The sequence below is a fragment of the Euprymna scolopes genome, chromosome 36 (assembly GCF_053919585.1).
Source record: "Euprymna scolopes isolate OS-2025 chromosome 36, ASM5391958v1, whole genome shotgun sequence".
Lineage (NCBI taxonomy): Eukaryota > Metazoa > Mollusca > Cephalopoda > Sepiida > Sepiolidae > Euprymna > Euprymna scolopes.
The window spans coordinates 57,701,217-57,718,704 of record NC_136517.1 but is presented as its reverse complement, the minus strand read 5'-3'; the positions used below and the strand labels follow the sequence as shown (position 1 = coordinate 57,718,704).

The 17,488-nt window shown below is 36.3% G+C and overlaps 1 protein-coding gene across 1 annotated transcript in view; it reads left to right on the top strand.

The window, feature by feature from the left end:
* Window positions 1-17,488, top strand: part of LOC145260524 (DNA repair protein XRCC3-like) — a 313,200-nt gene that overhangs the window by 242,307 nt on the left and 53,405 nt on the right. Inside the window, exon 4 of the mRNA XM_080118716.1 lies at window positions 6,943-7,065. Coding sequence (XP_079974842.1) covers window positions 6,943-7,065 — 123 coding nt within the window. The remainder of the gene's footprint in view (window positions 1-6,942; window positions 7,066-17,488) is intronic.

The window sequence follows — 17,488 nt, the reverse complement described above, 5'->3', positions numbered from 1 at the left end:
GTCGCGTGTTAGCTTCACTGCTAAATCCCCGAATACTTACAAAAAACAAAAACAAAAAAAAAAACAGGTTCTGCATATATATTTCCGTCTGCTACCGAATACAATTGCAACGCTAAAAGTGTGCGTATTTAAAAAAAAAAAAATAAATAAAGCACAATATTTTATGTACAAGAACACGTTATATGCACATTTTAATAATAATAATAATAAAATTCTAAATAAGCCTCCTTTTTTTTTTTTTTCAATAATAAAATGTTATCATATCTATAAGTCTGAGACGTGGAGCTGCGACAGTTCCCAAGCGGCCGTTATCGGCTGTCTAAAGCACACATGCACACAAGAGAATTTCATTAAGAAAGTGTGACTGTGAATTTCACAGCTCCAAGCAAGGTTTATTTTATTTTTATATGAATTTGGAGATACCGACATTAAACTTCATGATTTTATAATGGACACATAGAAAAAATAAAATAATAATAATAAAAAACAAACGTATTTTTAAGTTTGTATTAATATTGTGTAGAAATAATTTGGGGGTGCTGCAGTCCAACAGCTCCATGCACGAGCCGCCACTGGAAATCAGAAGCTCATAGTATGGCATCCCTCAGGGTTCCATCCTGGGCCCAATTCTCTTTCTGATGTTTATCAGTGATCTCCCAAATCATATTCTTAGATTATTCATAGACGTTGAGGCTGACAACACTACCATTTATGGCAACGCTTCAAAGGCTGGCAGTGGCCAAGATCTATCTGAATCTCTCTCTCTCTCTTCTGATGCATGTGGATAATGGGGGGCAAGTAGTTAGTTAATTTTAATGCATCTAAAACCAAGCTTCTTTTTTTTTTTCATCATCAATGCTCTGACCACCACCTGGCCCCAATTGAAATAAATAGGACCATGTTTTCACAACCTTCACTCCTGATCTGAAATGGAACATATGCATCAAATCCATTACCAAGATTGCTGAGAAAATGTTTGGATCATTCTATCGCTCCAGTAGGTAACTCACTGTCAATGCAATCCTCTGTAACAGCCAAGTACATCCTAGGATGGAGTACTGCTGCCACATCTGGGGAGGAGCTGCTCAGAGCGTCGTCTCCTTCCTTGACAGGGTACAAAATCGACTTTGGCATCTAGTGGGTGATGTCCTTCTCTCCTCTCTGGAACCTCTGTCTCATAGAACAGACGTTGCCAGCCTCTCTGTGCTTTACTGTTATTTTCATGGCAGGGGTTCAACTGAGCTTCACTCTATGCTTCCCCACAAACACCCGACTAGCTACAACAAATATTAACAATTTCCTTTACTCTCTATCTGTGCCTAAAACGAACCAAAAATTCCATGAGCAGAGTTTTTTTCCTAGAACTGCTCGTCTGCAAAACAATACCACGAAGCTGCTTCTTGGCTGACTATAAGATAGTCATTTTAAAGTCCAACATGAACAGGTTCTTGAAGAGCCATTCTCTAAAATAAATTATTATCAAATTTCCATCACGGTGCCCATTAATCCTTATCATTGAGTGTCTTCTGGGCATATGCAGTAAAAAAAAAAATAAATAAATAAAAAAAAATAAAATCATAATGAATTTGCATAAAATGGCAATGAAAAAAATGGCATGAGTGGATAAATAGGAAAAAATGGCAAAAATGGAAAATATAGATAAAAGCCTCACAGTGAGTTTATCAAAATCTTGGGTATAATACATAAAAGGAAAACATTAAAAAGTTTGTCAAATTAAAAAGAAAATTATACCTATATTCAAAAGTAGATGGTGACTTTCCACTAAACATCACCTACCAAAATAAAATATGAAATTATACAATACTGAGTGATTAAGCAATTTCTAAATCAGAATCAGTAATTAAATCGGAATCGAATATTTAGAATAGAATCAGTAATTGTATTAAAATTAAAGAAAAATATTGGAATCATCGCTTATATAAATTAGCATCATACAACTTTTTAATCCGATTTTTTCTCTTAGCATTGGTTTCCTTAATTCTTTCTAGAAACAGATACTTAAAGGATACAGAGTGACCATGTGAAAGTTGTGAATGTCCATATTGAAAGGAGTGTTATGCAGCTAACCAGATTCAAATTAGATCGTCAGCCTGCATCAGTATCCATTTCATCCAATTAATTTCTTAATGAGTACATAGAATATATGTGAAACCAGTAAAATCGGTGCCATTTGAATTCTGACTAGAATGAGATACTTACAGGAGGGACAACGTGTAACACTTTCAATAACAAATGAAAGTTTTTATACACATGTCCAGTGTTTATATGTGTGGATCATTTTATCCTATTCATTATCGCTGTTTCTCTTTGACACATTTCAGGAATAACCATCGATCATCTTGTCTGTTTAACTAAGATTAATGAATCTTTTTTCATGCAGAAAAGACACAAGGTAATGGTCGCTGAGTTTTCTTCAAGAACTGACTTAGAGAGAGAGAAACAAATGTTATCATAGCTAATTGTTTCTGTCTTAAACTTAACTTTCTAACATAACAAGATGAATGACACAGACGGACAGACATCAAAGTAACATTTGCCTTAGATTACAGGTCTCCTACATCATTGGCTGTGTCTCAAGAGAGACTGCTATGAAAATCTTTGTTTCTTTCCTTGAAAATGTGATGCCATTTATCATCGTTCAACTTTGTTTTCTCTACGGCATTTGATCTCTACCCTCTGCCTCAATTTTACATCATCCATCTTTAATTCAGTCCTGTGAACGGTTCTGTTTTACAGATCTAGATTATCACCATGCACTCAGTGTGACTCTAGTCATCATTCATAATAGCTAACTTAATTGCTACTGACGTAGGGTCTGTAATATATGATATTACTAGATATCCTGGTGTGGCCTATCAGTTTTGTTTCACATTTCTTTTGAAAGTCTGGCATTTGTACTTTAGAATACAAACGAATTATATAAATACTAGCTACTAAAGTATGATACATAACTTAATCATACATAACTTTAATTTTCTGTTTGTGTTTCTGCTCCACAGAACAGCAAAGAAATTGTGATAATGATTATCATATCCAGGTTTAAAGTGACCTTGGAAAAATATTCAGATTGTATCTGAACGTAAATAGTTTTTACTTGTTTCTCTTTTTGTTTTCTTCTTTTTTTTTTAAAATCTCCTTTTACTTCAAACAAGGTATATTGCCACTTGGACATGAGTGGCTACTAATTGGGATCATATCTACAGTGAAATATGTGGGGAGTTGAGCCGCAAGATATCTGTTCACGTTACATTTAAACTTCTGCATATTAGTAGTCAGGGAAGCAATAAACAGGGAGAGAATTCTAGAGTCTGAAGGAAGAAACTATTTGAGTAGAAGGCTTTCCAGCATTTACGGACCTCAACAATGAATGGGTGGAATTTTGCTGCTTGTCAGATTAGTCAGGAGTATGTACATTGAGGGTGACATAACTGCTAGGAATTTATTGGAGCACATTCCATTAAAGTACTTGTAAAACAGGAACAGGGATGTGACATTGTGATGATGAGACAAGGGTTGGAGCTTGGCAAATAATAGTGCAAAATCTATTAGGTTGAAGACTCTTTCTTGAACCCTATCTAAAAGGGAGAAACGTGATAGATGCACCAGTCCAGATGCAGCAATGCTCTATGCATGGGTGATTGGTGTCTTTGTCAAGATGTAGGATAGTCTGAAGTGCAAGTAATTTTTTTGCTAAATGAATCAGATTTAACTCAAATTTAATGAATTTCCTTTCGTTTTAGTACAGAAATTGCTAAGAGATGCTCAGACTAATCTTCTTTTTTTTTTAATGGAAATTGATCCAGATTATGCATGAACCCACTTGATATAAAGAGCTAAAAAGAATACTTCAAGCTCAAAATCTAGCCAATGATAAATGTTGATAGATAACGACCAAGAAAATAGCAAATCTTCCCCCTTTATCAGAAACATTGCTTATGGATGTGAGAACATAAGAGTAAAAAAAGTGAAGCAAGAGTTACAAAGTTGTTGACAGTAAACCCAAGGTCCACTTTCTGCTCTTGTCTAAAAAAGAATGATATTTTATGTATTATTATTCATCGGACTACTGTTCTCATCTTGAGTGTGATTTTCACAACGTTTCGGTTGATATAACCTCCGACCTTTTTCAGGTGTATCTTGTCAAACTCAGGAATGTTTCTGACAAACTCAGGAATTTAGACGGAATTTCGAGCAGAACCCTTTATTTACTTCACGGGGGTAGTGACAGGTCTTAAGTAATTCGCAAATGTATATTTTGGTTGTCCACACTGAGGATTGAACCTTTGATCTTCAGGAGAATATCACTTTTACAATTGATTTTTCACAGTACTCTAACCACTGTGCCACAGGTCCTTGCAGACAATTCTAGTACGAATTTTAGGAGCCTTAAACCTATTTTTATTTCTAGGTGTAAATATCACCATTTATTACTAATTATTACTATATATTAATGTATATCTATCGCTATACTTATTACTTGTATATATTAATTTTTTTTTTTTTTTTACTTATTACTTGTATATATATTATCTATTGTTTATAATTACTGGTTCCCATATGGTATTGAATTCTACACTAGGTCTACTTTGCAGTTGGTTATTTCCCTGCATATGTGCTGCTTCTTTCAGTCATCTTACTCTCCACTGTTCCTCTCTGTCTATAATTTTTACGTCCCATAATGGTAGATGGTTTCCCTTTTCTTTCCAGATATGGTCAGCTCTACCTGACTTTTCAATCTTTCCACGTACTACGGCTTTTCAATGTTCTTCCAACAGACGACACGTTTCACCTCTGTATAGTTTTCCACATTTACATAGGATTTCATATACACAGTCATGATTTTTTTCTGTAGGGGGCCTGACTCTCACAAGCTGTTTTCAGAGAGTTGAATCACTCCTGAATACTGTCCTGATGTCATGGATTACATATTCATTGAAGTTTTTCAGACAAGCCCTTCATATATGGTATACAAACTGTGGTGAGTTTTTGAGTGATGTCCTTTTGTGTTTGGTCCAGATTTCTTGGAGCTGATGTCATGCTCTCTGGATAGTTGTTTCGGTGGAGGGTTTCTCTTAAACTGTCCAGCTCCTCTTGATATGCACTGATGTTACTATATGTTGCTTTTGCTCGGTGTTGTAGGCAATGGACGATTCCTTTCTTTAGATTATATGGATGGTGGGAGTTGTAGTTTAGATACTGTCCAGTGAAAGTTGGTTTTCGGTATACAGATGACATAAACCCCTGACCAGTGTGAGTTATCAGCACATTTAGGAACGATAATTTATTGTTATTTTCTTTTTGGTTGGACGGATTGAGTTCACATGATCTAGTAACATTTGAACATCGTCCTGATGGGGCCAGAGTATGAATGTGTCATCTACATATCGCAACTACATTGTTGGCTTTAGTGGTGTTGATCCTAATGCCATTTCCTCAAAGTATTCCATGTATTCATTGGCCAATACCAGGGACAGTGGTGATCCCATCGCTAGATCTTCTTCCTGATATATCAGATCCCATCACGAAGTATGTAGTTTCTACACAGAAGTTTAACATCTCCATTATATTGTCAATGAGGATGCAAGTGTGTTCTTTCAGTAAGAAATCCGATGTCAGCTTATCCCATATCACTGTCAGTCTCATTAGTGGGTACTTTTGTGAGTAGACTCACTACATCTAGACTCACCATCTGGTTGGAATGAATGGGAGCATTTTTTATTATTTCCATGAAGTGAGCTGAGTTCTTGATCTATGATGGAGATTTGCCGATGATTGGGTTGATTATATCTACCAGAAATGGGCTCAATGGATGGCATGCTGAAGCTGGGACACTGACAATGGGTCTTAATGGAATACCATCCTTGTGAATCTTAGGTAGGCCGTATAGGTGTGGTAGCTTGCTATAATGTTGTACTAGCTGTCTGTATTTTGCAGGTTGTATAAGGTCCTTGTTCTTACTGAGGATCTGTGACAGCTTCCTTTCTGTTTTCAGGGTCGGGTTCTTTTTCGCTTTACAGTAGCCACCAGATTCTATTAAATCTGCCAATTGTTTTGGAATATTCTGCTCTATCCATTATGATTGTAGCATTGCTTTTGTCTGCTGGTAGTATTATGATATCGTTGTCACTGCGTAGGGACTTGATAGCCAATACTTCTTCCTTTGAGAGGTTCGGTTTTGGAGGCTTTGAATTCTCAAGTGCGTGTCTCATCTTAGTGCATCTGCTTGTGCTTTGGGTTTATTCAAGGCTGCCTCCTCTATTGGAGCCATCATATCTAAATATAGAATTCTCTTTATGGTTGTGGCGAAGTTAAGACCTTTGTTTAGCACTGATTCCTCAGAGGGAGTTAGCTGACATTACTTTAGTTGACAATGGCTCTTATTAGTGAATGATGGACCTGGAGTCTTATGTCCTTAGCTTTTAGATTTTCAAATTTCTTTATTTGGTGAGACTTAGCCGCCTTAAATTCTTTCTTATATGATATGTCCAGGTATTCTTGGATGCGGGTTTTGTCATCAGTCTGAGATATACTCTCCAGAAATGGGATAAGGTTGTTTGAAATTTCGATCTGTAATTGATGTTTCTTCAGCCGACTGTTGTAGATTCTATCTTGAACGAGTTCATGCTCTACTCGTTGTGCAATCTTTTGTGTCTGTTTGAGCTGACTGGTAGTTTCAATGTTAAGTCTAGTGGTACTAGCTTAATTCCCAAGTTCGACAGAAACATTCCCGAGTTCAACAAGATACACCTGAAGAAGGTCAGAGGTTATATCGACCGAAACATTGTGAATATCAGAGAGAACAGTAGTCTGATGAATAATAATACAAATAACCAATCCTCATCTCAAAAATTTAGAAACGTCAAGACATTTTATGTTTAAAAAAAAATTCTTATTTAATTTTTTTTTTTTTTTTTTTTTCAGGTGGCATCATATCTCGTGGCATCACAGAAATCGCTGGAGAAAGTGCAAGTGGTAAAACCCAGTTTTGTCTGCAACTTAGTCTACAAGTTCAATTACCGGAAGAACAAGGAGGCTTAGCAGGAGGTTAGTCCTATTTCGACTATTAATAGGTAATGTGCATCTTTTGGATGCTAGCCTAAACAGTGTGATATGGAGAACAAGAAGTTTGTCATGTAGCACCCCCCCTCTCCACGTTGCCGATGGATCCAAAATACCAGCAAGGATATTACAGTTTGGCACCAATGCCATCGCAGAAGCTGGAAGAATGTAGTTGTTGTGGCTTTACTCTAGATTTCTAAAGCTTTTCACATGGTTGGGTACTCCTTAAGGCAGAAGACATTTGAAATCAAGGTTTTACCTTCTCATAGATGGACTGCCTTCCAGGACTGATAAGCTCCACTTATCCGAGCTTAATCTAATCAGGGCTAGTATTGTTATATCAGGATGTGTGTTTGAAGAAGAGCGTATATATTAATATCCTCATGCTATGTTGCTGACTTTATGTCTCCAGACCTTTAGTTCTTTCTCTCTAAAACTTTCTCTGTTTGACGTATGTTTGTTGTCCACATCAACAAATGTTTTATTAAGAGGTTAATGTAGTTTGCTTGAAGCTTTGTCTAGTATGTATATAAAGGTAATTTATAGAAGGCAATACAATGCACAAGTGCAATTGATTTGACATAAACTGAAGCAAATTAAGTGAAACAAACTATGCAGATTCACCTTTTATTAATACAATATATGTATGTATTTTTTAATACTTTTAACATTGCATTGTGTTCTTACTTGCGTCAGTGTGATCTGATGTAAGTCCTGTATCATGATATTTCAGGAAAATTTCCCTCCTTCAGATATATATTCAACTTTAGTTCAAACGTTCACAAAGTTTACAATAGCCCCCCCCCTTATGAACGCTTGAACTTGAACTGTATGCACGTTTGAACAAAAGTCGAACACATACCTAAGGAAGGGAAGATGTAGAACAGTTGAGGTAACAAGTTCAGTTCATGTCAGAAAAACCAAGAAAAACATATGGAGAAGTAGTCAGAATGGACTTGAAGGAGAAATAAAGACTTGGCCAGAGATATGTTACTCTGGAAGTAAACTTCTTAAAGCTGTCCAATGCATGATGATGATGATTTCCCAAATCCAAATGTGTACGTCAGGTTTCTGTTTCATTCGACTTGAAACTGAGATGTGATGATAAACCGTTGGCTTTGTGAAGGAGGGGGAGAGTCTGAACAAAACCATTCTTTATATATTATCTTTCGGGCGTCTCAACAAAATCTCTGAACAAGTATTGTCTATCGAAAATGATGAATTACGACTGATTGCTTTCATTCTGTATTCAGTTTAAGAACAATAGATAAAGATATTGACTGTCAACCTGTATGTATTACATGGTGTCCCAGTTTACAGAGAGCATCTTTGTTAAATACTTCGGCTAACTAGGATTACTGTTATCTGATATGACCAAAGTTGTGTAAATAGGTTATTTAGCTTATCACCTGAGTAAAGGGTTACGGTTAGGGGTTACCATACCTTTTTATTCAACTGTCACCAACCCCTTTAATGCAAGTTTTAAAATCCTGCTAGTGCTCCACTTAGTAAAAATGTTAATATCAAATACTATTTTCATGACTAAATTAAAGTACTATATATACATGGTTACTTCATTTAATCACATAAATTAATCTACGAAGATATAATTTCAATATTTACTTCAACAGTGCTCAATACATAGGTAGAGCTAGGTAGTAAGTTATGGAAATATATGGCAATTCCGCATTTCATTCTCATGAGAATTCGTCAGGCTATATATATATATATATATATATATATATATATATATATATATTTATGAGAGGGACATTCTAAAAGTAATGCCGCTTATTTTTCATTCCGCCTAAATGGATCAAAGGAGACAGCAACTTGCATTGTTATGATAACCGAATTTATGCATTCATAACCTGAAAGTTTCATCTCTCTGTTGCAGATATTGACGCTGTGAGACTCTAAGAAAGCAGTCATGGACATGCATCAGAAGCAAAGATGCATCATTAAATTTTTCTATGCACAAAAAATTAAACTGATCAACATTCACCATCGCCTGTTGAATGTTTATGAATCTGATGCAGTTGATGTCAGCAAAGTTAGGAGATGAGTTTGTCAATTTCCGAGTATGACAAAAATGTGAGTGAGAAAGCACGCTCCGGACTTTTATGGTTGAGGCATCAAAAGAGGCTGGCAACAGTGCATTGAGAATGGTAGTTACTATGTAGAAAAATAAATTCTGGAGTACAAAAGGTCGTTTGTCTTAATGGTACCATTCTCATCTTCGTAGTTCTTCAACATTTTAGTTTTTTAGCCAAAAAATAGGAAACCTTATGTTTAGAACAACTCATATATATATATCTATATATATATATTAGTGATGGGACAATTCCAGTATTTTTTGTGATTCCAATACAACTATCAATTCTGTACTAAATTCTCAATTCAGATACAATTACTGATTTCAATTCCGATTCTTTATAAATCTCTAAATATTTAAGTATAAAATTATTTTTTCACGATTACCATACAATCACGTTATTTGTGCATATATTTTCTCAAACCTAAAAACTCACTGGTGGAAAATGATCTATAGATTTTAGCTTTACTTGTAGTTTAAAATCATTAAATATTTATTATTTTATTATTACTACCAGCAGTCGAAGATTTTGTTTTAAGCAAAATCCAATAAAATAAAATAACTAAAGGAATCGTTTTTGGCATCGGAAAATAAGTACAAATTTTTCCGATTCCAATAGTGATTCCGATACCCCCAATAGTGTAATTTTTTTAAAAAGTGCTCTCTTTCTACAGTTAAGAACAGATTGAAGGAATTTAATTTGTGATGCTGTGTTGCAAAACGCAAGCCAATGATTTCTGTAAAGAATAGAAAGCACCGTCTGGACTTCATCAGATGCAATGAAAATCATGAATCTTCATACTGGTCAAAAGTGATTTTTAGCAACGAAAGCAAGATAGACTAGGCAGTGATTGTAGGCAGTACGTCCGTTAAATGAAGGACAAAGAATTTAATCCTAGGTGCACAATTTCAACACTCCAAGGTAGTAGAGGTTCAGTTTTGGTGTGGTGCATTATTAGTGCCAATGGTGAAGGGCCTATAGTTCACTCTTAAGGTCGAATTAATGCAACCAAGTACACTAATATGTTGACTGAGCATCTTCTACCCTACTTTGGCCAGAATTTGGATGATAATTCCATCTTCATGCAGAATAATGCTCCAATTTACACAGCTGACAATGTCAAGAGGTTCCTGGAAGAGCATGATATTCCATGTTTGGATTAGCCTGCACAATCTTCAGATCTCAATCCTATCGAAAACGTATGACATTAAATCACGCAACAGCTATGCAATGATAAAATTTCAAATCTGGAAAAACTTTGGACAAAATTAAAGAGAAGTGGGATGCCCTTTCACCGGAGTATTGCCGCAAACTAATTCAAGGAATGCCCAAAAGATTGCAGACTGTCAAATTCCAGAAGGACTATGCTACTAAATATTAACTACTTCATTGTGCTCCTGTTGTATTTGTGTTGTATTAATGTATTAAGTTACATTTAAATAACAATTTTCCATTGTACAGAGTTTCTTTTTGCCTTCTCGATTTGAAGTTAATTTTTTTTTTTAAATTGACGTGAACACTAGCATACTTCAATTAAAAGTCAAATGTGAACAAGTAAAATTATAGAGGAATCAAAGGCGAATCAAATGAAGTATAGGTTGTTTAAATAGTTACATTCAATTTGGTTTAAATTTGCAGTTTTTGAAAAAATGACAAGTGTGAACTTTCTTTTTGATACCACTGTATATATAGAGGTGTTTTCAATAAGTTTCCAGACTTTTTACGTATGTGCACTTTTATTGATAATACACACATGAAACTCTAGTCCTCTTTGAAGTAATCTCCTCCAGCTGCAATGCATTTGTTGTACTGTTCCGACAAATTTTGGAAGTCTCCATGGGAGTCCTCTTGTGTGAGCATGTCAATGGCTCTCCTCACAGACTTTTTCATCTCTTCAATTGTCTCGTAACAACAGCCCCTAAGGTTTTTCTTGAGCTTGGGAAATAACCAAAAGTCATAGGGAGCAAGGTCTGGACTATAGGGAGGGTGAAGAACTGTCTTGATGCCCGTCTTGGTCAAATAGTCTGTGACAAGGATGGACTTGTGGACTGCACCCTTGGGACAAACTTCGCGCAAATCTTCTGCATCTTCAGTTCCTCACAAATAATTGTGTGTACAGTTCCCACACTGACATCAAACTGTGCACGTATTGCCTCTATAGACACACGATGGTCCTTATCCATTCTCTCAAAATTCTTTATTTGGCCAATCAATTCTAGTGTTATGACTTCCTTAATCCTACCACACCTTTTATCATCCCTCACAGATTCTCTACCTTCCTTGAATCTCTTATGCCACTCAAAAACTGATGCTTGATTTATGCAAGATGGTCCAAAAGCAGTCTGAAGCATTCCATACGTTTCTGTGGCATCGTTTCCAAGTTTAAAACAGAATTTTATTGCATATCATTCTTCTAAAGTGTCCTCACATCCAGATTGCGTTTTTGAAATTCACCAGCTGTGACAGTGGAGTGTATTCTAATTCCTGCTGTAGCTGTTCATTTGAACCTGAAATAATAAGAATTGGTCAGTCATCTCACAGTATGTATAGCAATAACATATTGAATTTTCAAGTAGTTATGACAATTTTAAATGCATATTTTTATTTATTTATTTCGGACTATTATCCTCATTTTTTTTATTTGTTTTTTGTTTTTTTTTCTAACAACGTTTTGGCCAACTATTCTACTGGCCTTCATCAGGTTGTTAACTGCGACGGGATAGGAATGCTGAATCTTCAACTGTATCTTCAGTAATTACTGCTCTCCATAGTTGTTGTTTGGCCAACTAATCTTCAGACAATGCTCACCTGGAACTGTAGAGATTCAATGTGTCTATCCAAAAAAAAAAAGAAAAAAAGCAATTATAAAAAAAAAGATGAAGATAATAGTCCGAAATAAAAAATAAATAAAAATATACATCTAAAAGAAAAATAAAATTCCAATAAATAAATAATTTTAAATGTCTGTACAAAAAAGGCTGGAAACTTATTGAAGGCACCTTGTATATATCAGCCCAATTGTTTATGGTCACTTGAAATTTAAGTGAATAAATGCACAAGTTGGGCATATATCTCGCACAAACCATAAAGTAAAAAAAACGCCCTATTATAAATTAATTCAACTTTTAAAAAATAGACGTTCATAATGATCTTAAGAATTTTTGTGTTATTCCATTTGTCTCAATCTGTATTTTGTTTTGTTTTTTTGCTCTGCGACTAATGGTAACAATATTAGAGATGATTATGTAATAAATATATATAAATATAGCACTTATATTTGTAATAAGGTTCTTTAACTTAATTTCTCCATAGTGGAGTAACTTTACTGTATATCTAAATGAATTAATGCAAAAGCTGGATCTATTTCTTGCACTAACGATAAAGTCTTATTCCAAGTTAATTCGACTTTATGCAATAGTCGCAAGATTAACTAATTTATATATTAGGTTTGAAAAAGGAAATATAATTAATTAATTTCTATCGTTTTCTAATTCAATGATTGCTTGGATTTTGATCTAACAAATAGTTTTGGGAAGAAAAAAAGAACAAAAAATTATTTTTCACCATTCATGATTATGATAATAATTGTGACGATACACCTGGAGAAGGTTGTAGGTTACATTGGCCAAAACATTGTGAGAATAACAACCAAGATGAGAACAGCAGTCTGAACAATAAAAAAAATACAAATTATCAATCCTTATCTCAAAAATTCAAAAATATTATATGAAATCACTACTGACCCGAATTTATACAAAAATAGAAATGACTTCATGCTCTTTCCGTTTCATAAAACACCACAAATTTTGGTACGCTGGAAGAAAAACAGAGCAAAAAACATTCTTTTTTTCATGAGTCATTAATAACAGCCATTGTGAAGATACACCTAAATAAGGTTGAAGGTTACATCGGTCAAAACGCTGTGAGAATAACAACCAGATAAGAACAATCCAAATAATACAAACAGCTTTGTTTCACAATATTGTATTTCTTTGACAAACATTTAGCATTTGTGTTCAAATGTTCCTGTTTTTAGCGAGACTTATTTTTTAAGAATTTGCGATGTATTTTCAAATTGCAAGTAAAAAACAATAAAGCAAATTTCACGGTGTATAAGAATTATTTAATACTGAAGATATTCATAATCGTACTCTATTCCCAAAAGAGTGGAGATATAACATTATGAGAAATATTTGGGATCAAGTTATTTCAGATCATTTGAAACCATAGCAGCAAGTTTAAGTCTCCCCTTCAGCAAGGCCAAAGATTTTGGGAAATGTATATGCATGTGTATATGTATGTTTATATGTATGTATGTCTATGCATGTGTATATGTATGTATGTATGTCTATGCATGTGTATATGTATGTATATGCATGTGTATATGTATGTATGTATATGCATGTATATATAAATATGTTGGAGCTCAAGGATTGGTGTGGGCGTGTGTTAAAAGCACACAAATGCTCTAGCGTCACATATAGCTTCTCTCAATCTAATCATCCCCACGTGCACGTCGTGAGTTCTGCCACGCTAACGGGGCTTTGGTGAATGGCGAGTGTTCAGCGCCAGAAAACTGAATCCCCACTGCCTTTTGGGATAAGGTTTTTGGACCAAAGATTAAGGGTGAGGTAACACTGACAGAAACCTCCAGAGGAGCTTAGGCCCTGTTGACTGCGGCATTCATGACTCACTGGCATGTGGACCATGCTCTGATGCCCAGCTACCTAAGTCCCAGTCATGGGTAAATGACATAAGCAGGGTAGAAGGAGTTCCTGTAAGCTGTGGTGGAGGCAATCCTTCTAGGAGAGGACAACTCTTACGAGAAATCTGCAGTCATCTTGCAATGGCTTGTCACTGGGTTATTGTTGCGGAAACGTAGAGAGTGGCACTCGTGTTGTACAAGCGCTTGTCATTTTAATACAACGATGTACAGATGTTACTTGAGATCTTTTATCTTTTTCTATCTTTATCTGTCGTTTATTTCTATTGCAAGTCCTATGGCGATGGAGGAGTGGCAACGTGTAAAGACTTGACCAGTTGGAGGTATACAGTCACAAATCTGCACAGGAACCCTATCTTAACATCATTGTTGTGCCTTCACATGACAGAGGCCAACTCTGGTGGGGGTCCCTGTGACTGAGCAGCCCTATTCAGGGAGAGCACTGCTCACCCAATGTCTTGGGAAAGTGCTAGAAAAGGTACACTAAAAATTGTCTGTCATACTACCACTGGTTAGTTTCCTGCAGCTAACGGTGGTTCATGTAAGCAGGAAGAAAGCAAAAATGTATCTCCAAAAAGGAGTAAAATTCAATTTATGCTGTTGGAATGTACGCACTCTTCTTGATAAAGCGTCATCCAACTGTCCAGAGTGTAGGACAGTGCTTGTCACTGCAGAGCTATGTCAGAGACCCATCTTTTAAGAGAAGGTCAAATGACAGAAGTATCATCAGGCTACACTCTCTTCTGGATTGGTAAACCGGAGGGTATCCGTAGAAATGGTGGAGTCGGTTTTGCAATTAAAACACTCTTGGTTGATACTATGGAATTTTCTTCCAATATCTGTGATCGCATCATGAAATTTTGTGTTCCTCTCTCACATAAGATTCCTCACTATTCTTTCGGTCTATGCACCAACCCTTCAAGCGAATGAAGATGACATCTTGTGTTTCTATGAGTCTCTGCACTCTGTTGTTGCATCTACACCAATTAATGAAAAACTTGTTATTCTTGATGATTTCAATGCCCGTGTTGGGAAAGACTATGAGACCTGGATTCCTCTTGACCGCTATGGTATCTGTACCATGAATGCACTTAAGCTACTAGAGCTGTGTTCAGAATTTAATCTTGCTATCTGTAACACTTTTTTTTCGACGTAAACTGAAGCACAAGACTACTTGCACTAATGGCACGTTCAAAGCATGGTCACCTAATTGACTTCATCATAACTCGAAAACGCGACCTTCGAGATGTATATACTGTTGGTGTCATGCGCAGTGCTGAATGTGACACTGATCACAAGTTAGTAGAGGAAAGTTTAATTTACAAATCTGTAAGAAAATTCATCACAGTGGTGTTAAGGTGGCTAGCCGTATTGATGTCGCCAAGTTAAAATTTTCTGAAGTTCAAAAGAGTATGGTGGAAAAGCTTGATAATCTTGCATTTGATGGTACATTGGTGAATTTTAAGACTCAGGTTTATTCTGCAGTTGCTGAAGATCTTGGTTTACAGAGGGATAAGAACAAGGACTGGCTTGATGACAACAATCTTGAAATTAATCAGTTGCTGATGAATAAACAGACAATTTATGAATCTTTACTTTGTGAAGATCGTTCTGATCATACAACTAATTTGCGACAATACAAAGAGGTCAAAGCCACATTGCAACGTGAGCTAAGAAAAATGAAAAACCAATGGTGGATAAATATAATGGAGCAGATCCAAAAGGCATTTGACACAAAACATTTGAAGGAATTTTATGGACTCCTGTGCCAAGTATTTGGTCCTCCTACCCCTTCAATATCTCCCTTGATGTTGAAAGATGGTTCTGTTGTCATTAAGGATCCAGAAAATATCTTGAAAAAATGGCAGGAGCACTTTACTGATGTATTTCACAATCCCTCAGCAGTAGATGCTGATGCAATTGATAGCCTACCACAATGTGATATCATATTCAGAATGGATCGTTTGCCTAATCTGGTTGAGGTGCAGTTGGCTAACGTACAAATCAGCAGTGGCAAGGCACCTGGTTTGGATGGTGTTCTGGTGGAACTTCTTAGGATTGGAGGTGTGAATATTGCTAATGCTATCCTTGGTTTTGTTGAGGAAATGTGGGAAGGTGCTCCTGTTCCACAGGATTAGATTGATGGTGTCTTGGTGACCCTGTTTAAAGGAAAGGGACAGAAGAATGTTTTTCACCACTACCGTGGGATTGCTGCTGGGAAAGTTCTCGCATGACTTCTATTAAACAGGTTACTGGAGGGTGTTTGTCCTAATGCTATTCCAGAGTCACAAAATGGCTTTAGGTCTGGCAGAGGAACTATGGATATGATTTTTTCAGCCTGGCAAGTCCGGGAGAAATGCAGTGAACAACAGATACCACTGTATCAAGTGTTTGTGGATCTAACCAAAGCATTTGACACCATTAACAGGGACGCTCTCTGGTTAATCTTAGAGAAAGTAGGGTGTCCTCTAACCTTTGTTAGAATATTCAAAGAAATGCACAGGGACATGAAAGCTTGAGTCTCATTTAATGGAAAATTGTCTGATAAAATCCCAGTTGACAATGGTGTCAGACAAGGTGATATTCCTGCCCCTACTCTTTTCTCTATATTTTGCTGCTCTACTTGCTCATGTGTTTTGAGATTGCGATAGGGGTGTCATGTTAAAGTTTCGAACCACAGGTCGCATTTTTAATCTTACAAGATTTAATGCCAGATCCAAGCTGTCTTAGTCAAGGAGTTCTGTATGCAGACGATGCTGTTTTTTTGTCGCACACTGAGACTGATATGCAGCATATAATGGATAGCTTTGCTGACTCCTACACTGCCTTTGGTCTGAGGATCAGTCTGTCTAAAACAAAAGTGATGTTCACTCCTGCACCAGGCCAGCCATACGTAGAGCCGAACATCATGGTATGTGGTGCTAAACTGGGAGTAGTTGATTCATTTGTGTACCTTAGTAGTTCTCTGTCGAGGGATGGCTGTCTCGACACTGAAATTCACAGGCAAATTCAGAAGGCATTTTAAGTTTTTGGAAGGTTGGAGAAGAGAGTGTGGTCTGATCGTGGCATCACAGACAGGATTAAGATCTGTGTTTAAAAAACCTGTGTGCTAACCACACTGTTGTATTCATCGGAGACATGGACATTGCATCAAAGGCACATTAAATGGCTTGAATGATTTCACAAAAAATGCTTGAGACGTATCTTAAACATCAAGTGACAAGCACAAGTACCCGATACTGAAGTCCTTGTGAGAGCATGTTGCTCTAGTGTTGAGACCCTTGTAATCAGATCTCACATACGTTGGGTGGGCCACTTGGTTGGAATGAAAAACTGTAGGCTGCCAAAATAAATTTTTTACGGGGAGCTGGAAAAAGGCAAGCATTCTGAACACAAGCCTAGGAAGAGGTTCAGGAACTCTACAAAGAATAATTTGAAAGTCTTACAAATCGACACATGGGAAGAACTTATTCTGCAAAGGCCGAAGTGGCGAAAGCTTGTACGTGAAATTTGTGATGCTCTAAAGAAAAGAAAGCAGGCTCACAGCAATCTGAAGTGAGAGCTTCGCAAAGTTTAATTAATGGTCTTA